We start from the raw sequence: 23,509 nt of genomic DNA on the forward strand, positions 1-23,509 counted from the left end.
GTCTGTGTGTCTGTGTCTGTTTCACAATGAAACATAAAATACGAAGATACCAAGTACACTGTGTTCATGTTTGCAGCCAAGCGTTATTGTTACATGAGTCAAAAGTTTTAACATTAACAAATGTATGAAAGAAAAGGTGTACTAACCTTTATTATGGAAGAAGTAAAACTGACTCTAGAGTAGAGTAGAGCAGGCATCCGTGTTTACTCCCACTCTCACTGGCTCACACAGAATAACGTCTAACCCTGCAATCTCTTCATGGCAAGGGCCTGGAAGGGGTGTATCATTTTTATCTTTTACACCCCACTTTTTTTTTTTTTTTTTTTTTTTTTTTTGCTGTCCTTCTATATTTAGATACATAAATATTCACCACTTTGTTACAACTGTCTGCAGGATTCCGTACAGGCGCATGACAGGTAGGCTTGTTGCCACAAGCAATAGGCTGTACTACACCATCTTTGTAAAAGCACACTCTACATTTGTACAACAGCTAAGTCACCTATCTATGCATTTCTCAGGGCTTATCATTCTATTAAATAATGTGTGATTGACTGTACTCCAAGTTTTACTCATACTGTATCATTTAAAATCCTTAAAACCGTAAATGTTGCCAATCTATGTTTACATTATAAAAATAAGGTCCAAGGCCCTCCAGCTGACTCAGCAGGTAAGGTGCTGGCCACATTCTCAATTTAATCCCCAGAGCTCACATGGTGGAAGGAGAGAGCTGATCCCTGAGAGCTGCCCTCTGACTCCTACATGCTGTAGTAGCCACATGTGTATGCACATATAACAAACAAGTAAGTGAAGCCCACAGAGATACAGGAACCTCCTAAAGCCAGAAAGCTAACAACTGAAGGCAGGGCCCTCAGACCTACCCTCTCAATTCATAAGAAAAAGATAATCTAAGGGAGAACAGATGATGGAATCATGAAGGGGTAAATGAAAGTGATGATGGCTTTTGAGTGTAAAAAAGCTGGAGAGGTGGCTTGGAGGTCTAAGACTTTTTTAGAGGACCCAGCACCCAAATGGTGGCTAACAACCATCTGGAATTCCCATTCCAAGGGATCTGAGGCCCACTTCTGGCCTCCATGGGCACCAGGCACACATGCAGGCAAAGCACCTATACACATAAAATCTTCCTCACTCATCTTCTGAGATGGGAACACACTAGCATCAGCTCCTGTCTCATCTCAGCCTCCAATCAAGGTATTCATGAAGAAGTCTGGTCCACTCTACAGCTGAAGTAGGGAAAGAAGAGAAACGTGAGAGAGCATCATAGTGAAAGATTGTAAAGAAAACACAGCAAGGGACAACATCTGTAACCCAGCACTTAGAAGAGGAGGCAAGAGGACCCAACAGAGAGTTCACAGCCAGCCTGGTCCACACAGTAATAGTGTAACCTGCTGATAAAGTGTCCATGCCTCTTATGAGACGCCCCCTCACCCCACCCCTCACCATTGCTCCTTAAGCAACTCCAGTGACATTCATTTGGGTCATAAAAGTAAGAATGAACGAACGAACGAACGAACGAACGAACGAACGAACGAATGGGGCCAGCAAGCTGGCTCACAGGAGCACTTTCACAAGTCTGACAACCTGGATCTAATTCCTGAGATCCACAGTGGAAGAGAGCCAACCCCAAAAGTTGCCCTGTGACCCCTACATTGCACACAACCATACAAATAATTAAAAAAATAAAATTAGAAATAAAAGATGTGAAAGTAAGAAGACTAATTGGGAGGAAGGAATCAACAGAAGTGGGAATGGACAAAGATCTAGGAGGTGAACATGATCAATGTACACTCTACACATGTGTGAAAATGTCATAATGACACCCACTATTTACAATGCATAAATTATTAAACAATAAATAAAGACCCCCCTCAAAAAAATAAAAACCCTCAGGTTCTGGGAAAAAAATAAACCTGTTCGAAAATATGTATTATATTGAAGAAAAGAATAGGATTGGGCACAAGGGGTCCAAAGGAGAACACATTAAAGCCAGAATAAAGGGGCAGGCATGTGGAGAGCTGGGAGTGTATCCATCTACCACCTACAGGGCAGAGAACAGAGGACAGCCTGCCTGGGTACACACTGGAACCACCATGGAGCAGAGGCAGCATGGGGATCTTGTAGGAGCATCTCAGTGAAAAGGGAAAACAAGAGCCACCAGAGACTAGGATCTTAGGTGCTCACAGAGATTCTAGGGAAAGAGAGAAGATCTCCAGCAGCAAGCCCCACAACGGTAGCACAGGGACCACCTATGCCTCCAGGCTTGTCTGATCCTTGCCTGGAACACTGGCTCAGAGAGACTCACTCTCCCCACTGAAGCTCCCTCCCCCACTCTTGCTCCCCTGACAGAAGACTCTTCAGATCACAAAATCTAGGCTCACCAAGGGCCAAGTGCCAGAATCTCCTGCAAACAGGTGGACAAAGGGCCTCCTAGGAGAATTCTGAGACCTCCTCTCTCTACTCTGCTTAAGTGGCACTCATCCAAGCTGCAATCAACCTCCACTGCATCTGAAAGTGAACACTTTACATGTAACAGTCCTTGCTCTTCACAAAACTCCAAACCACCCATGTCCACAGCTCATTTTTTTAATGCCACCTAGACCTGTGGTCAGCTTCAGGCCTCTAAGTCAATGAGCCACAAACAGCTCCAGTCTCCACAGAAGCTGCCTTTTTTGCACTTTAGTGATTGTCAGCTAAATCCTTTCAGTTGCCTGGCAACAAAGCTTGACAGGGAGAAAAATGCACAGTTACATTTAAAATTCTAAGTGCAAAAAATACATGTAATTTACTACTAAAGACAGTCATTATATAGTAATAAAATATACTTTATTACTAAACATAATAAATACTAAACAGTTTATACACCTACAAAACCCAACAAAATTAAGTAAGAGACTATTAGGAGCCTAGAATTCTAGACACCTGAGTCTCATTTCCAGTTTCTCTACTAGAAAAAAAGCATTAAAATCCCACACAAGACTTAAAGATTCACCCTATTCTTAGACAGAAAGAAAACTATAAAGATATTAATTCATCCTAATCCAAAATATGAACTGAATGTATCCCTAGGAAAATTTCAATGAAATTTCCATATAGAAAAATTAATTTCGATAAAGAAAAGTCTGGGGAAAATGATTAAGCATGAGTCTTTTTTTTTGGGGGGGGGAGGCTGAGACAGGTTTCTCTGTGGTTTTGGAGACTGTCCTGGAACTAGCTCTTGCAGACCAGGCTGGTCTCAAACTCACAGAGATCCGCCTGCCTCTGCCTCCCGAGTGCTGGGATTAAAGGCATGCAGCACCACTGCCCTGCCCGGCTAAGCATGAGTCTTACCAAGTGCTAAAATGTATTAGAAATGCATGGTAAGGTAAATAGCTTGGTAATCACAAACAAAAATGCATGGTAAGGTAAATAGCTTGGTAATCACAAACAAAAAAATATATATAGTTCAGTGTTTGTAAATAGAATAGGAACGAAGAAAAACCCAGAACCATACACAAAGGCGATCAGAATCTAAGGTAGGTCAAAAGTGAATGGCACTTCAAAGAACAGGTAAGAACAGCCCAGAAATGAATTAGAAGCTGGAAAGTGATCAGGTTCCCTCATGCAAGCTGGCAGTGAGAGAGCAAATCGGTAGGCTCTCGGGAGCCAATTTAGCAACATCCATCAAAATTAAAAAAAAAAAAAAAACCCCGACCCACTAATTCCTGTCCTGGGAACCATCCAATTGATACGTATACATGTGTTCCAAGAAACACACACAAACATATTCACTGCAGCATCATTTGTAACACAGCATACTGTACACAGTTTAAGTATGCCCCCCCCTTGGGGACCCATTATATAAGACCCTAAAGTCCATAGGATATAATACTCCATGGCAGTCAAGAAAAACCCTGGCCACATAATCAGTCACTGGAAAGCTTCTGAAAATCCACAAGATATACAAACCACACCCAGAGCTATCAAATAGACCTCTTGTGAAGGGGCCCAGTAATTTTCATTTTAAATCCCCAATGAGGGCAAGGCCAGATGTGATGAAGAACCTTGGTGCCAACCATTCAATGGAAAGAAAGCCCAGACTCCATTCCTCAGCAGCAACATGAGCACAAGCTACTTTTCTGAACCTTAATATGGTAGATCGACAGTCCTACCACATGTAGTTTTAAGGACAGTAAAAACTCACATGTGTGCTAAGGAGAGGGTGCCTGGCAACAGAAAGCACTGTCAGTGCCAGCCGCTTATCAAGCACATTTAGGGGATGTGGCAAAGTCAACAGCCACAGCTGTGCTGTGTATACACATGTACACATGTACTGTGTATAATAGGCAAAGTACATGTGCACACAAATAAACTTACTAAAGATGCTACGGACAAATTGCCTCCAGGAAGAACAATTCATTTCCATTATATAGTCTTGTAACTTTAAAAAATGTTAGCCTTAATACAACTCTGACAAGAAATAGGACAGAGGACATGCTGAACCAGCTCACGGTTCACAATCAGTAAAATTCACAGTGGCAAGCCCAACAAACAGCCTGATTTTTCTTTTTTTCTTTTTTAAAAAATGGTTCTGGGGTTAAAAATAATAAAACTAAAACTTTAAAAAGAAGACGGTTCTGGGGAATAAACCCAGGGCCTTGCTCACTGATTTCTTTTAACAGGGATGCTCTGGGGCAGGGAGTGGAAACTGTCAATTATGAGCCATTAGTGTTTACGGTGCTATTCATAGTTCGATTCACACAAACCATATTATAGAACAATAGAAGGAAACTGAAAGTTTAAGTACTTGCTGAAAATATTAAGATGAAATGTAATGAGACAGAATTTGTTTTAAATAACACAAGACAGGAGAGAAGGTTTGACAACGAGCATTTAGGGAGTCCCTATACTCTTAAGCCCACTATGGTTTCTAGTTCAAATTCTACCTAACAAAATTTTAGGAATTACATATGTCTTTGGTGTAAATATTAGCATAAATTACTATGGTACAATTCAAATACAAGTTGGTTGTCAGTAGCACTTCTAGATAGGTCTAAGGTAGACAGGACTAGCCTCAAGCTCTGTAAGTACCTGAGGATGACATAGAACATGATCCTCCTGCCTCCTCCCAAGTGCTAGGATATGGTGTATGTGCCCCCATGCCTGATTTATGCAATGCTGGGGACTAAACCCAGAGCCTTGTGCATGCAACCAACTGAGCTACATCTACCAATGGAGCTACATCTATAGCCTTACTTAGCTTAAAAGCACCTTTGGGAGAGTCTGGCTATGGTTACATTTTCTTCACAAAGAAAAGCAAATGAATTCATGTTCTGCTCTGTGAAACTGAGCCCCTTCAATCTCCAACAACTCTCGCACTTTCCTCTAACTATAAGATTTTAAGCAAAGCCCTTGGCCACAGTAGATCTTAATTTTTTTTTAATCTGAAAAAAAGGAAGCAGATCAGTGATTATCACCATTTTAAAAACACATTTTTCCAGGTTCCTGAACCATGCTCTTTTCCTCCATTCCCAAACCCTCTGATGAACCAGGACACCAGGTCATTTCTGATACAGCTTCAATGTTCAAAGAAAACACAAGCTACTGCTTTCTAAAAACAAAGCCTGTTAAGTCTTACTATGAAAAACAAATCAAATGAACTGCCAAATAAAAAATAAAACTTCACTGACCGTTAATCCTGCAATCCTAGCACTAGGAAAGCTGAGCAGGAGTTTTAGACCAATCAGGGTTAAATAACTAGATCCTAACTCAAGAATAAATTAGCAAGTAAACCAGCAAGTGAGCAAGTACTTTCTAGAAGGCAAAAGTCTTCCTAGCTGTGACTTAAATCAGGTTCTCTGTAGGCCTCTGCGCTTCCTGTAAAAGCAGAGATTTCAAGGTGAGTTGTCTGCAAGATGAAATGGCAGGAAAGCTGGGGCTTGGTCCCCAGGCGAGCTCCACGGAGCTCTGAATCCACTCCTACCTCTACTTGTTCTCTCAGCACATGCTATGTGTGCACCCTTGTCCAAGGGCAAGAGTCACTCCTGGCATATTACACCCATCAGTGTACAGTAGGAATACAAAGTACAAAAACAATGCTGGAAATTCTCAAGCTACACTATTCAGCAAAATAGAAAGACATGTCATAAAAGTTTACAAATGTATGTATTTAGGGACTGGAGAGTTGCTTAGTGGTTAAGAGCAGTGCCTACTCTTCCAGAGGAGTCAGGTTCAATTCCCAGCATCTACATGGCAGCTCACATCCATCTGTAACTCCAGTTTCAGGGGATCTAACACCTTCACACAGACATACATGGATGCAAAACATGAATGTGCATGAAATTAAAATATTTTTAAAACAAATATATATATATATTTAAATGTATGCATATGTATACATACATAAGATTACAGAAAATATCTCAAAATTTTAATGAAGAGTAGTAAGATTTTCTTTATTTACACAACTGTCTGTTATCCAAATACTGTTTCTCTTCTTTAGGACAAATGACTTCAGTAATAATAGCTAGCTCGACTGAGTGATCGATCACCCTATCAGGAACCACACTAAGAGGTCTTCAGTGTTTACTTTATTCAACCCTCACAACACCTACAGGATGGACATGGGATGACTTCCTGACTATGCCACATGACTTTACCAGGACACTGTCTACAATGGACACCTGAACCGCAAATGGACAACTGTATAAAGATAAACTAAGAGACCCAGCTTTCACAGGTGGTGTGACTACACCCAGAGAGCCTCAGGCACAGGTCTCACTGACAGCCTGCCTATGAAACATCAAGTGACACAAACACCACCACAAAATGATTGTATGGCTGGGAGTCACTACAACATGAAGAACTGCATTAAAGGATTGCAGCAGTAGGAAGGGTAAGAACCACTGCCCTATGACATGCTGACTCAGAAAGAAGACTTGAGGTCAGCCAGGCACAGTGGCTATATAACTAGGAGGTAGAAGCAAGAAGATCAGGAGGAATTCAAACCAAACCTGGCTAAATAGTGAGTTCGAGGCCAGCCTGGGTGATACAAGACCCTGTTTCAAAGAAAAAGAAAACATAAAAAGAGGACAAACAGAACAGAACAAAAAAATGCTGATGATAGAGACCAACAGAATGCTCATGTACCACATCCCACAGTTTGGTCCCCGTACTGCAAAAGCCAAGCATGGTATTATACTACTAGGAAACCTCTTCCAAATGATGTAATCACCTTCCCAAGAAGCGTTTAGGTCCCTGTAATACCTAGGCACAAAGGACACACTGCTGAAACTATGCAAACACACTAATGCTTCATTTAGTACCATATTCAACTACGTGAGGCAGCTCAGACATCATATAGTTCTACGATGCCCTTTCCTCACACTGCTACTACTCTGCTTCCCTGCACAGGCAGAAGGAACACACATAGGCTGATAGTAATGACATGGGATCACTCATCCAGGTGATAACTGAGCAACCGATACTGTGTTTGTTGTGTTGCTTTGGGTTTGGGGTAGGGGTGAGGGGTCCTTCCTTTTGTTTATCTGGTTATGTTTTTTCTCTTTTGTTAAGATAAGAGTTTCATTATGTCACTCTGTAGCCTAGACCAGCCGCAGACTCATCATGCCTGGGTGATAATTTATATTCTTTTTGTTTCTTTCCACCACCAAGACGGGGTTTCTCTGTGTAGCCCTGCTTGCTCTGGAACTTACTCTGTTAGACCAGGCTGACCTCAAATTCAAGAGATTCTCCTGACTCTGTCTCCCAAGTGCTGGGATTAAAGGCATGCACCAGATAACTTACATTCTTATTGCTACTTTTCCTCCTGTTCCTTCCTTTACAAGGAATTCTGCTCATGAAAAACAGAACTGCCACATGCTGTCAAGATCCTTGCATGAGCATCCCCAGACTCAAGCACAGCTTTTTCCACTGCCTGTAGCAACCCCTGCAGGTGAAGAGCCTGAACTGCAGGTGCTCTGATAGCTTGGCTGAGAAAAACACAATCCAACTGGGATGAAGCCAAGAGGTGAACCAACACAGGCAACTTAAAAAGAATGATTGTGCCTAGCATGAGAAATGTGGAAAGCTCTATGTGCCTTCTTTCCACAGCACTAGTCATGTTCACAGGCTCTGGTCACTGGTCAATTACAACACAGACATTGAAACTTAAAAGAAACAAAACAGTTTCTACTCTGGACAACTCCCAAAACTATGATGTACTTTACAGTCTTGCACCCAAATGAGTGGAAAGTGAGTGGGCGTTTCAAGAACCCCAGCACTCCCTTTCTTTTTGTTGCTTCTTTCCCTCACTCCTTAAATGGATTTCACTGTGTGGCTCAGGCTGACCGGACGGTCCTGCAAGCTCAAGCAATTTGTCCACCACAGCCTGTCATGTGGTAGGAACTAAAGGCATGTGCCAGGCTCATCCCTAGAGAATTTCTGACTTACACTTGATATATGCCAGCAGTGAAAGTAGGGTGAAAACAACAATGAGCTTATTAGTGGGGAGATAGTAACAGCAAAAGTAAGTCAAATTATCATCTCCTTCAAATAGCCCCCTTAATCACCCAAAAATTCCTGCACTTGTAGCTTTCTGTGCAAAAACCCTACATCACTGTACATAATTAAAAATGTATACTGTAGCCAGGCAAGGTGGTACACACCTGTAATTCTAATAAGGTGAAGGCAGGAGGCTCACACAAGGTGTCAGCACAAGCTGGGCTGGACAGCAAGACTCTCCAGAGCAAAAAGAAAATAACAAAAAATTGAAAAATAATTCTAACAGAAAAAAATTAGTAAGTGCCCACAAAATGGCTCAGCTGGGTAGAGCACTTGCCACTAAACCTGGTGGCCTGAGTTCAATCCCCAGCACCCATATGATGTAAGGAGAGAACTAATTCCATGTGCTGTGGCACTGACATATATAAATACATACATACAATACATACATATATACATACATATGCAGAACACTGTGCAAGGTTGCAGGGCCTGAGGATTAGAACAAAGAAGCACTGTACAGTCTGAGCTAATGCAAATGTCTCTGTCATGGCTATGATAATGACACACGACATAAACTATATTCCAAAAGAGTTCATTGCACTGCTAGGTAAATAATGTTTCAAAAGATACAAAATGATTGCTTCCCAGACTTTTGGCTGTGAGGAAGTGTTAAATACACACAAAAACATGAAGTTTAATAGTCAGGCACAGAGGCACACACATTTAATCCTAGCAAGAAGAGGCAGAGGCAGACAGATCTTTGTGAGTTGAGGCCAGCTGGCCTACATAGCGACTTCCAAGCCAACCAGGGTTACCCCAGTGAGAACCTGTCTCAAAAAAACAAATGAACAAAACCAGAAACAAAAAAAAAAAAAAAAAAAAAAACTCCCAAAGCACAGTGTATTATATCACTAACAACTTAAAATAAAAATGCATATACAAACTATAAAAACATTATTTATTATCCTGTCTTTCTTTACCCCAGCCCTTATGCCACACTTTGTTAAATAAGCATGTCATGGGGCTTTACTGAGTCAGAGAGGGAGTATCTGTCAAAGCTGGACAAAACAGCAGCAAATGTTTGTCTAACACAGACCATCAGAAACAGCAATAAAACGAGGCGTGGGAAGAAAGAGCAAACAAAGCCAGACACTGGGGCACACAACTGCAATCCCAGCATTTAGGAGGTGGAAAGTCAGGAGTTCAAGGTCATCTTAGACTAATGATGCCTAAAAAACCAAAGTGGGGGAAGGAAGAACAAAAGAAGAAATCCATGCTCAAAATCTCAGGTCCTGGGGAAACTGACAATGGGAAGAGTTCTCAGAAAGGGAGGTACCTTGGTGTGGTCCCCTGAAGACTCTTCAGTGATTTAACTGACAAAATGACAAATCTTCACATCCACCATAGATAAACAATTTGGTGGAGGAACTTAGGATCCAGCTCCAGATGGAACAAGGAAAAGGACAGGCAGCCTTTGACATCCCATTTCCAGATGTGCAGAAATACTGTTTCAGCTGCATTATAATTATGCCTCAACTTGTAATTAATGTATTCACTGTCTGAACAACTCAAGGATAGGATGCTGCACTACTGAGCACTGAATGTCAGCACAGTAGAAGTCTAACCAGAGCACCAAGTAAAAGTGTTGGTCTCTGAAGCCCACGTAAATCTTCACTCTAAACCTCTACTAAGGTAGCAATCTGACTGGTGCTGTAAGTCAGAATGCAGCTCACTGGTTTAGGAATTTAGAGTAGAATCCTACAATAAGGTAGGTATTTCAGTCCATTATTCAAATCAAAAGCAAATTTTCTGGTTTTTTTTTATTATAAAAAAATAGTAAAACTAAATTCCTCATTTGTGGTTTTTAAAAAGTAAAATGCTTGCCTGGAAAGTATAAATCCTAAATTAAGTGCAGTGGTGTATACCTTTGATTTCACCATCTGGGAGGCAGAGGCAGACATACCTCTGTGAGTTCAAGGCCAACCTGGTCTACAAGGTAATTTTTGGTCAGCTAGGGCTACATAGTAAGACACTGTCTTCACAAAAAAAAAAAAAAAAAAAAGAGCTGAGTTTACTCTCCAGAACCCAAGTCAAAACAAAACAAAAATCAGGAATGGTGGAGGATTATAGTCCTAGTCCAGGAGAGGTAGACAGGTAGATCTCTGGAAGTTCACTGTCCACTTAGCCTAGTCTACTTGGCAAAGTCCAGGGTAATGAGACCCTATCTAAAATTTAAAAAATAAAAAAGGAAGGAAGAAAAGAAAAAGAAAAAAGGAAGGTGCCTGAGGAGCAGCACCAAGGTTGTCTTGTTGTCTTTACCCTCCAAGCGCACTCAGAGATGCACAGAGATACACACTAAAGTACTCCTTACTCCACCACTATGGGAGCCACTATTAATAATGCATTTCTTTTCTGGGCTTTTCAAATGTGGCATTCAACAATAAAGTGTATATTCTTATTCTCACTTGGCAATAATTAAACCATGAAGCATCTGTATCTGTCATGAGTTAAAAGCCAGAGAAACAGAACTGGCAGCAAATACTGAAAAGATTTCTAAGAAGGCTGGTGAGATGGCTTGGTGAGTAGGTTACCTGAGTTCAATCCCTGGAGCCCAGATGGTAAAAAATCAGAAGCAAGCCCTATATAACTTGTCCTTTAGCCTCCACACATGTACCCTGGCACAACTCCACCCATATGCACACTAAAATATAAACAAACATAGATCCAGGCATGGTTGCGTACACCTATAGTCCTAGCACTGGGGAGGCAGAGGACAGCCTGGTCTACATAGAGGTCCAGGACAGCTAGGGCTATGTAGAGGAACCCTGTCTCAGATGGATGGATGGACGGACAGACGGACGTACGGATGTAAGAAGAAACAAAATGCTTTTAAATATATTTACATGACTATGGGGGGGGGGAGTGTCTAAGCCAGTCAGTCCAAAATCCACACAGGCCACTGTAAACTCTCCAGAAACCAAGTGCAGATGCTATCCCAGAAGGAATTTCCTCTACTTCAGGGAAGTTCAGCTGATTGATCAGGTCCACTCACATAGGGCACCCCCTGCTTAAAGTCAACTACTCCAGACCTCAACTACACCTACATATGCCCTCAGCAATGCTGGCACAGGTATTTGAGTAACTAGATATTGTAACCTTGCTTAAATGACTAAAAACAAAACTGACTCTCGCAATATCAACATCAGCAATCTTCAAGATCACTTTACAAACAGACAGGCACACAATAACAATGTAAGGTATTTTTTGTTTCATATTTGAGACAGTTCTCACTCTGTAGCCCAGGCTGGATACTCTTTCTATAAACTAGGCTGGCCTCAAACTTAAGTGATCTTCCTACTCTAAGTGTTAGAGTTATAGATATAGACACACAGGTACAGACACAGGGAAGACTTTTCTGAAGAACTGAACACTCCAGCATTGAGAAGATAGACACAAAAGAGCAAGTGTTGAGATAAACTAGCCCTAGAATAAAAGGCACATCTTTTTGTTGTTGTTTGAGACTGGGTCTCATTATGTAGTTCTGACTGTTCTGGAATTCACTATGTACATCAGGAAATCAGGCTGACCTTGAACTCACAAAAATCCACCTGCCTCTGCTTCAAAGTATTAAAGGTATGCCCCACCACACACCACCTAAAGGTACATTTTAACCCTCTCCACCCACATACATACTGAACTTCTTAAAGTCACACTAATCTGAAGGGAGGAAAAATGCCTTCAAGAACAAAACTCAACACTCTTTAAAAGGAGAAAAGGAAATACAGAGATAACAACACATGTCTAATATCCAATCAAAAGTTACCAGGCATGTAAAGAAGCAGGAAAATACTCAAAATAAAAAGAAAATTCATCACCAATAGAGTTGCACTACCAGAAATAAAAAAGTTCTTAAGAGGAGCTGGAGAGATGGCTCAGCAATTACGAGCACTGGCTGCTCTGTCAGAGGACTCCATTCAATTCCCAGCACCCACATGGAAGCTCACAACTGTTTATACCTCCAGTTCCAAGAGATCCAACAGCCTCACACTGATACATATACAGGCAAAAGCCAACACACATAAAATAAAAAAAAAGAGTTGTATAAAAAAAAAAAAAAAAAAAGCTCTTTTTTTAAAACTGTTATCTTTTTCCTTGAACATAATTTTTTTTTATTCTTTGGGAATTTCACATTATGCACCATAATCCCACTCATTTCCTAGTCCCTCCATATCCACCCCTACCCCCAATAACATCTCCCCAAAAAGAAAATTTAAAAAACATTAATTAAGCCAGGCAGTTGCACACCTTTAATCCCAACACTCAAGAGGCAGAGGCAGGTGGATCTCTGTGAGTTTGAGATCAGCCTGGTCTACAGAGCAAGTTCCAGGACAGGCTCTAAAAGCCACAGAGAAACCCTGTCTCGAAAAACCACAAAAATAAATAAAGGAAAGACTACTTTGCCCCTCCATCTTTCCTGCCTCTCCAACACCTCTTCATTCATCTTAGTGGCACTGGGAGCTGTGGTGTATAGCACAATACACCCTTTTGTCCACTCAACTTTACTTGCAAATGCTTTTGTAGTGCATTGTTGGTCTGGTCAAAGTCTCTGGGTTCTGATACACAATCAACACTGGACCCTCACAGAAATTCCTCTCAGATACCCTGCTATTGCCCCAAGTCATGGAGATCCTTCGATTAGAATATTAGAATTCCACAGGACCAGTACTTTAACTTTTTTTTAATTCCTCTCAGATACCCTGCTATTGCCCCAAGTCATGGAGATCCTTCGATTAGAATATTAGAATTCCACAGGACCAGTACTTTAACTTTTTTTTAAGATTTATTTATTTATGTATATGAGTCCTCTACTTGCATGGGTTCCTGCAAGACAGGAGAGGGTATCTGATCCTCTTACAGATAGTTGTGACCACCATGTGGGTGCTAGGAATTGAACTCAGAACCTCTAGAAGAACTGCCAGTGTTCTTAACCCCTGAGCCATCTCTCCAGCTCCCAGCAGGTCATAGATGGGGTAGATGGTGGGGTAGGAAAACTCAAAGCCCTGGATGTGGGTCTGGGTGGTAGCTGATTTGGTCAGTCCAGGCCACTGGGACTACCTCCCTCAGGGGAGGGCCAGAGGCAGCTCTCCTAGGCCCATGCCACCAGCGCCAGCTCTCTCACACCCATGGTGAGGGGTGAGGCCATCTCTACAGAGTGTGGAGGGAAGAATTCTTAAGGGCTTCCTATGGTAGCGTATGACTGCAAACCCAGAACTCAGAAACCTGGAGCAGAAAGACTGTGAATGTAAAGCCAGCCTGGACTACATGAAAAACTTGAGGTCAGCCTAGGCTACAGAAAAAACAAACAACAAAAATAAACAAACAAAACACTTTTAGTTAAAAAAAAAATGTTCTTCAAGCTAAAAGGAAATATCTCCATATTCAATACCAACTTCCTTCTCCATCACCTTGTTCACACATCCAACATTTTTCTCTAAACTCCTTATTTAGCTAGACTCTATGGGCCTTGCCATACTCTATCTTTACAAGACTGATTTTTACCTACTCAATAATAAGCCATTTCAAGTTGTTTACTTTGCTTCACTAAATGGAAACTATACTCACACTCCAAAAAACAGGTTAGAGAATACAAGGAGTAGAAAGAACAGAACAGAAGCTGGAGATGAAAGAAACAGACCTGTCAAGAAAGGAAAAAGTACATTTATCTAGGAAAGAGACAAGGCAGCAGGATGACAGCTGACCAGCAGACACTGCACAAGCTTCACAAGGAGGGCCCACTCTTTCCACCGGGCAGGTCTAGGTGCACTCAACTCCTAGAACATGAGAAGCACACCATGCAGCTTGATGCAAATGAATGCTTTATACTCAAGCTCTGTCACTGATTTGCTACCTGACTCTTAGCTCAATTAAAATTCACAAAAGCTCCACAAGATAGGCTTAAAGAACCTCATAGAGAAGTGAGCTAGAGAGATGGTTTGGTAGTTAAGAGCAATGGCTGCTATTCCAGAGGACCTGAGTTCAATTCCCAGAAATCACAGGGCAGTTCCCAAATGTAACTAACACCCTTGTCCAGCTTACACAAACATTGACCTGCATGTGGCACGCAGGCATACATGCAGACAAAGCACCTATACACATAAAATTAAAAATAAATAACAATAGATCAGGAGAAGTGATATAATGTTTAGGAAGGAGCAGGGGCAGGTTGTGAGCTGAGGCCCTATATTAAACTGTTCTTCAGATATATATCAGTCCTTTGGTGGGGGGGGTTGGAGGAATCATCCATTCAGCAGAGTAGTGAAGGATCTGCCTAGCACATGTGAGGCCCTAGGCTGAATGCTCCATACTGATCCAAACCAAAATCAAGATGCCGTGGCTCAGCCTACACACAGATACAATAAGGGCTTTGATAGACAACAAGTTCTCCAATTCTGCCTCTGGCCCTCAACTGGCTACATGACTGTGAACATATCATTAATTTGTTTCAAAGAGTGGAAAAGTAAGAAGACTGAAGCTAAATGGGCACCCAAATATGCATCTAAAGCACTGCTGTGCAAGTTGCAAAAAGAGAAAGCTAAACAAATGCTGAGGTAAAGAAGTAGCATTGAGCCTGGAGCTGGAAGCTGGCACTGTAGTGCAATGACTAGGCAGCTGAGGAGGAGCCAGCAGCACCAGAGACTCATATATATAGTGTCCACAGCTCCGTAAATCAGGTGCTAATTTACAAGTTCCGTGACAGAAAGACACTCTTTCCCAGAAATTTTCTAAAGAAGTCAATGTTTGCTCCAGGACTGATCCAGAGCCTATTAAAATCACATCTTAGGTGTCTGCCAACTTGAGGTCCTTGAATCCATGGATGGAAGGCAGTCTGATACTGTATGTCAGATAAAGCTTGAGAACAGCAGATTAAGAGCCAGGCAAGAACATGAAAACATATGAAGACACAAGAAGATGGCCGTCTGCAAGCCACTGACAGAGGCCTTAGAACAAACAACCCAGACAATACTTTAATCTTGGGTTTCTCGCCTCTAGAACTATTAGAAAGTAAATTTCTATTATATAACCACCGCCCAACCAAACTTTATCTTACAATCCACACGAAGCAAAAACCAATCATAGGCAAACTTATCAAGGCAGAGATAGGAGGACACTGCAGAGGAGCCGCTCCTACCTGGGGAGCACAGGGGGTTCCTTAGGGCCTTCAGCAGCACTGCTAACAGTTCCTGGAGCTTCTGCCTCCTCCAAGCCATGGGCCACCTTGTGCTCAGGACCCTGTGGGCCTGGGGACTCCAACTTTTCTACTTCCCGAGGCCCGCTCAATTCTGCAGTAGCATCAATCTCTACCTCCTGCACTGGGACTGGCACGGCTTCCTTCTCGGCTGCAGCAGCTGCCACAGCCTTGGCCTCTTCTTCCTTTTTTCTGATTTTCTCTTCAAGTTCCTTCTTCCTTTTCTCATCATCCTGGCGAGCCATGTGATCAAATGTTTTAAACACCTAAATATGAAGCATCAATCCAACAATCAGTTCACCTGCCCCCATATATCAAATAGAAATATAACAAAATTTACTAAGTACAGAATTAGACAGCAGTAAACCAAAGCAAAATGGAAATGTTCTATAACTTCACCAAAAGCTAGTAGGAAATGCTCCTTCTCTAGAAGGTTCCAAATTTAACAAAATTGCAAACCTGAGGATGAAACACTAAGCGTCTTTAGTTGTCATTACTTTTATCAACCTTGCCAGCAATGTGAAGAACACACTATCCTGATACTGTGGATTCATGAAGGTACCAGCAGTTCAGGCTTAAAAAGTGAAAAAAAAAAAAAAAAAAAAAAGCCAGCAGTAGTGGTGCATGGCTTTAGTCCCAGCACTCAGGAGGCAGAGCCAGTTAGATGCCAGCCTGGTCTACAGAGTGAATTCTAGGACAACCAGGGCTCTTAGACAGAAACCCTGTCTCAAAAAAAAAAAAAAAAAAGAAGAAAAAAGAAAATGTAACTGAACTTCAACCTACAAAATGCACTCAGTCTTACCAGACTACTGCTACCCTTTCCAAAATGACAGCTGAGGGGATATAGGAGAGAGTACCTGATTCCATAAATACCCTCTCTGGGTCTACAGTGTACAAGGAATGTAAACTCACTCCCATCACCTGAGACTTCTAACAGGATTTTCTAACAGTCCTCCTTGAAATGTAGACGCATCCTTGAACCTTTTCTGGGACATAGTCACATCCATGAAGGTGCTGGGACCATTAAACAATGACACCTAAAGGGCAGGGGATGTAGGTCTGTAAGTAAACAAGTAAGAATGCTTGCTTAGTCATGAGCAAGTACAGATTCACATGGACAGAACTCCTATATAAGAGGGCATTATGGAACCCTGATGCTGTCACAAGCTGTGGTGGGATGGAATACTTCTGAAGTAAGAAGTATTGCCTTTTATAGAAGGAAAGAATCAGGTTCTCAGCTGGTCCAGAAAGGAGTATGTCTCCCATGGGGCCACTGGAAAAACCGCCACAGCTCCAAGGAGTAAGGATCACCAAGAAAAAGGGAGAAGCCCTGCATGAGGCAGAGGTGGAAAAGGCTGTAGGAATGACCTGGGACAGGGTGGGAAGGACCAGTTCCAAAGGGCTAAGCCACTATAAGCATCCACTAGCAGTGTCTGACACTGCTTAGAAGACAAAACTGAAGACAGGTACTAATGTACAAACTATAGTGCTTCTACAGTCTCAAAACTCTCACCAAAAAAAAAAAAAAAAAAAAAAAAACCTGTGAAAAAGACCCCCAACATCCTAAAATGAGGAAAAATTGGGCTCAGACAGGTTAGGTAACTTGGTCTGTCAATGAAAGGAGACAGTAAAAAAATTATACAGGACATAACAAACAGAAAAAGGCACTATAACCAGAAATAAAATAAAATCCTAAAAGGTTAAACCTGGAGACAAAGGCCAGGCATGATAGCACATGTCCTTAATTCCAGCACCCAGCAGAGTTCCAGGCCAGCCTGGTATAAATAAGGAGTGCCAGCCCAGCCATGAGTATACAGTCAGATCCTGGGTATACAGTCAGATCCTGTCTCCAAAAAGAGAAAACACCTATAAACAAATCATTTCTACTGCACAGGTAACCTGGTTTGACTACCTTCTCTCCAGTGACCATCCTAACAAGTATCTGAGTCCTCTGTACTCAAAACCACTATCTCTAACAACCCAGATCTACAACTTACTTAACTACAAAAGTGGGCACGTAGGAGTGTCTCCCTTAACCACAGACTGCTACCACAGGCTGCTCCAAACCAAGGCCTGAGAGTCCTCATCCTTCTGAGGCCTTTTCAACTCTGCATGCTGACCCTCTTCCATCTGCCCTCTGCTCCATCCAGTTCTCAAGCCACTCCAGAGCTCCAGCTGCCATATGTTCACAGCCCTTACCTTGGTCAAGTTAGAGTCCTAGCCTAGAATAGGTATCCATGACCTTCAATAAGCTACCTCAGAGGACTCGGTAAGCTTTTCCAGTAAGTTAAAAGAGGAATAAGATACAGGTGCCTTCCTGATTCTCCTTACAAAGACTTCCACTAAGCACTGACTCTTACACTGGGTTCCAGGAGTTATCAACTGTGCTGGCTGACATGTCAAACAAAATTTTTTTTTCTTTTTCTTTTTTGTTTGTTTTTCGAGACAGGATTTCTCTGTGTAGCTTTGGAGCCTGTTCTGGAACTCACTCTGTAGACCATGCTGACCTTGAACTCAGAGATCTGCCTGCCTCTGCCTCCCCAGTGCTGGGATTAAAGGTGTGTGTCACCAATAGCTGGCCAAAACTACTTTTTTCTTAATATTTTTCTAATATATAATGGGACAGAACAAGATTTTCACAAATTTCATTCCTGCTATAAGACCTCAGAAGAAGCAAGCTGGGAGGTAGTGGTACATGCCTTTAATTCTAGCCCTCCAGAGGTAGAGGCAGGCGGATGGATCTCTGTTGAATTTGAGGTCAGCCTGGTTTACAGAGCTAGTTCCAGGACAGCCACAGCCAGGGCTACATAGAGAAACCCTGTCTATAAAATAAATAAATAACACCAACAGCACTGTTTGCTTTCTATTGTTGTCGTAAAAAACATCATGATCAAGAAAAGCAATGTGGGGAAGAAAGGGTTTACTTGGTTTAGAGGTTCCAGTCCATCATCAGGCGAAGTCAAAGCAGGAACTCAAAACAGAGACTAAAGCAGAGAGCACAGTAATGACACCTACTGACTTGCTCAGCCTGCTTGTTTAAACAGTCCACAACCTCCTGCCCAGGGATGACACTGCCCAAACTGAGCTGGGCCTCCCACATCAATCATTAATCAAGGAAACGCCCCGCAGACTTCCTCCATTGAAATTCCCACCTTCTAGATGCCTTGGTTTCTATTAAGCTGACCAAAATAAAACAAAAACAAAAAACAGCACATACAAAACAGTCCACTCCCCAAAATACCAGCAGGGTACTCTCAAGTTACACAAAAACACAACCAAACTTTCTCTGTCTATGTTCACAGAGACCCTGGGTATCACAGTTGGGAGAGAGGAAGTCACAGGAAGGAATCTTAGGATCTGAATCAGGAACAAAAAGATGAGTAAAAATGAGATAATGCTGTGTGGGTACTATGTGACTCACCTGACTGATAATTAATATCACTCCCTTATCAATAATGGACCCACCTTACAAGCGCCTCTTGCCAAAGACTTTCTGTAAGTTACAAAAATAAATTTAGGAAAAAAAAAAAAAAACCAGATTCACTATGATCTACTCAATGAAAATATCCAAGAATATGCATTTTTTAAAAACAGTTTGATAGGGTTTCTCTGTGTACTAGCCCTGGCTGTCCTGGAACTCACTCCATAGACAAGGCTGGCCTTGAACTCACAGAAATCTACCTACCTCTACCTCCCAAGTGCTGGTATTAAAGGCATGTGCCACCATACCTGGCTAAGAATATGTACTTTTTAAAAGTTTCTTGGTTGGCTGGGCATGGTGGTGCACCCCTTTAATCCCACACTCTTTGAGTCTGAGGCCAGTCTGGTCTATATAGTGGATTCCAGGCCAGTCAAGGGTACATGGTAAGACCCTTTCTCAAAAAACTTAAATTTTAAAAAAAAAAACCCAGAAACTCACATCAGTTTAAAAGTCTGTTTCCCAGGATCCAAAGCAGTGAACAATAAATATTTGTTTGAAAGAAACTGAAAAGAAAAAGTCTCTTGATCAAGGCTAATGTTTGAGAACAACCTAGATGTAGGGAAAGGGGGTAAAGACAAGCAAAAACTCTTAAAGCTGTGTTTAAGACTGTTGTAGGTGGGCAGTGGTGGCACATGCCTTTCAGTCCCTGCACTCGGGATGCAGAGGCAGATAGACCTCTGTGAATTTGAGGCTAGATTGGTCTACAGAGAAAGTTCCAGGACAGCCAGGGCTACACAGAGAAACCCTGTCTCAAAAAACAAAACAAAACAAACAAATAAAAAAGACTGTTCCCTGAGCTTCAGTGAAACTCAGTGTCCTTCACTGTGACTGCTCCTCAGCTATCCTCTACTTTGGGCTCTTCTCTATCAGACCTCACCAGCCCCTCTCTATCCAAGATCCAGTTCCTCAATTCCAACAGCTTATAAGTCAGAATTTGTCTGCAATCTCAAATTCAACTTGCCTAAAACCAAAAAACTATCCCCCGTCTCCCAATCCAAGTGACAGTGCAATTAATGAATGTCACTGTTCCAGTCACCCAAATTTGGAATCTTGGAATCTTTAGTCTATCCCTTCCCCTTCCTCTTCTCCCTACCTCCAATAGAATAGTCACCACATTGTAAGCTGTCTTTAAGAAGTACCTGTTTTATAGTTACAGGGTAAATACATACACTACCTCTGTCAGTTCATCAGAGAAACAAGAGCCAACCCCTCAAATTGTATTAAAGCTAAAATAAGATGTCCTACACCAGAAAGTCAAACACCAGCTCCGTGTTGATCAACCTTGTTGATCTGGCAAGTCAAACTCAGAGAGGCTGTGAAGATCAAGTAGCAAGACTTCAGTATGAAGTAACGTAAGGTTCCATTTCAGCCATCTCTCACACTCTCCAATTACTCAAATGACTCTTGGGCCACTGATGAGGCTTGTTACACCAGTAACTCATCAGTTTCCATTCTGAAACAGAGCCTCATTGTCAGACCATCCCACCTACCACCTCACCATTGTGCTGATGGTTATTAGAGCGCCCTAAGCTTTGGTTTCTTCCACTGAGAAATTAAGGAAAGTGGCAGCTGATCAGCCCACAAACTGAAGTAAGACTTCAGACGGTAGCAGGAAGCACTTTACAGGCACTACAGAATCAGATTCTAACCGGCAAGCTTGATGCTCCCTTCAATACTTTTTTTGTTTGCTTGTTTTGTTCTTTCAAGACAGGGTTTCTCTGTATAGCCCTGGCTGTCCTGGAACTCACTTTGTAGTCCAGGCTGACCTTGAACTCACAGAAATCCACCTGTCTCTGTTTCTCAAGTGCTGGGATTAATGAATGGTGTGCCAAAGCATACTCCTGCAATACTTTAATCTCATCCCAAAAAAAAAAAAAAAAAAATCTAACCTTTTCTACAATACTTCCTCAGTTCCATAACTATCATCTCTATTACTTCCTTCCAAACAGCTCTACCACACAGAGATCTAGCAGAGTTCTCTATTACCTTCTGTGCTTTATTTTCTGAACCCTGTCATGAGTAGACAGACCATTATTTAAATACCCACATCACACCCTATACTACAGCTGAGTGTTAAATACATTCATTAATTTTTGTTTGTTTGTTTTGTTTTTCCAGACAGGGTTCTCTCTGTGTAGCTTTGGAGACTGTCCTGGAACTTGCTTTGTACACCAGGCTGGCATTTATAAAACTCACAGAAATCCACCTGTCCTCCTGAATGCTGGAACTAAAGGCGTGCACCGCCCTGCCCGGCTAAACGTTTGCTTATTATTACACTCAACAATGTCAATAATCCCAGCGCTGGAGAGTCAGAGGAAAGAGGACCTTAAGTTCGAAGACATCTTGGTCTACCTGGCAAGTTCCAAGCCAATCCGCACTACATAACAAAACCCTGTCTCAAAACAAAACAACTTTTAAAAGGTGTCCAGACAGCTTCAGTCGGTAATTACCAACGCTTTAAAAACAATAAATTTAACCTGGGGCGTACATATTTAAATTTAAATGTAAATTTTATAATCATTTCGATTATACTAGACTTAGTAGGTCACTGGCAAGCGGCCACACCCACCAATCAATACATACCGGTCATTCTTGCCACCTCCTAAGCCCGGGAGTTCTGAAATATTCAAGTTTCTGCCTCTGGGAAAGTCCTTCCCTCCCGCCTGCACGGTTTTAATACAGCCTAGCAAAAACCCCTATACCATTCTTGGGACTCCCACAGGATGCTCAGAGGCCCTCAAAGGCAGGCTGGCAGATAGCTTCTAAGACCTAAGAATGTGCCGCATATACCCAGGCTGTTCCCAAAGCAGCGCGCACCGCTGACAACCAACTCGCGCTTCATATGTCTGACCATTTAAACAAAATCGCCTTTGGCACCTCAGCGAGAACCGCAAAATCTGAAGGGCTGGGATGAGGAGTGGCGCTGTTCAGAGGCGTAGGGCAGAACCAGGGGCAGATCTGGTGCTAGAAAGTGGAACTGGAATAAGGTCCTGCAGGACCCCAATGGCCCTTCGCTCCCCACCTCACCTGCAACACTAGGGCCTGCGCGGCCCCGGGCGGAAAGCCCATGCGGTCCGAAGGGTGGCGCAGCAGACGGTAGAAGTCGGTCTTGCGATACAGAAAGCCGAAGAGCACGCGCAGAAAGTCCTGGACATTGCCCACGTGCTGCAGGATGCCCAGCAGGGCCTGGTCATACAGCTCAGCAGCCCCGGGCTCCATGGCTCCACTGCCCGAGGGACGCGAACACAGTGGGCACCGCCTCACACTGGCCAATTGGCCACTTCCGGCGTGCGTGCCTAACGGCTCCCCCGGACAACGAGGACGCGGAACTTCCGGTCCGCGCTTGTTACTGCTGGCGGTAACCTGTTGTCTTCCTTGCTGTTCTGCTGGGTCTCCTCCGCCGCGATATCTGCCTAAAGGAGACTGTTAGGTACTCAGTATGGGTACTACACGCGAGAACAGCCATAGTCGCGGTGCGGAGAGCACTTGCCAGCCATGTTTGAAGAGGGCGGAAGCATTGGATGACGGCAACATGACGTGTGCACGGGAAATGTCACGAGGTCTGGGAGCCTTTCTTCTTTATACATAGAATTCCTGCCTAGGTGTCTGGAGTACCTTCTTAAAGCCAAGGCAACCACGTTTTGTTTTTGAACAAGAGAAAAGGAAAGAAATATTATAGGGTTGTATAGAATTTATATTAATAACAAAACTATGAAAGATATGCAGAAGGTTGCACCAGAAGAAATTCAAGGTGACTTGAAAGGATAAGAAAAGTGTGAGAAGCTCAAAGAAGAAAAAAAGAGTATGGTTTTGTAAAATGTATATGTCTGTATCAGCATGTGTATGTGTGTGTATACACGTCATTCACAATAAGTGCTTGTCAAAGTATAAGTCAGTATAAAGCTGGTTCAAAGATCATTCTGAAGCTCCGAATATAGACATTTAAAGAAAACATTTGTGTAAAATTGCACAGATGTGGTGGTTCATGCCTGTAATCCCAGCATCCAAATTCTAGGCCAACCAGGTAAAACCCTGTCTCAATCAATCAAATAAAGAAAGAAAGACTAGGGACACATGTTTGATCTCAAACGCCAGACAAATGGCTAAAGTGTCTATTAACATATCAAAGCAGACTCTGGCCACGAGGCTCCCCCAGTCCCTACCTGTTACAGGGTCCTCCTGGCACCATACCGTGCCTCCTACCATAAGGGCTGGGCTTTCCCTTCCTCCTGCTTCTCTGATTCCTGTATAACCCAGGCATTTTGGTTACAAGGTCATTTTTG

At 42.5% G+C, this 23,509-nt stretch overlaps 1 protein-coding gene across 1 annotated transcript in view; it reads right to left on the reverse strand.

The window, feature by feature from the left end:
- The window catches only part of Nudcd3 (NudC domain containing 3), an 88,296-nt gene extending 65,712 nt beyond the window's left edge, over positions 1–22,584 (reverse strand). Inside the window, exons 1-2 of the mRNA XM_051200543.1 lie at positions 22,254–22,584; positions 15,689–16,011 (exon numbers count right to left, since the gene is read on the reverse strand). Coding sequence (XP_051056500.1) covers positions 15,689–16,011; positions 22,254–22,445 — 515 coding nt within the window. The 5' untranslated portion in view covers positions 22,446–22,584. The remainder of the gene's footprint in view (positions 1–15,688; positions 16,012–22,253) is intronic.
- Positions 22,585–23,509: the final 925 nt, after the last annotated feature.

Source organism: Phodopus roborovskii, unplaced genomic scaffold (genome assembly GCF_943737965.1).
Source record: "Phodopus roborovskii unplaced genomic scaffold, PHOROB, whole genome shotgun sequence".
NCBI classification, from domain to species: domain Eukaryota; kingdom Metazoa; phylum Chordata; class Mammalia; order Rodentia; family Cricetidae; genus Phodopus; species Phodopus roborovskii.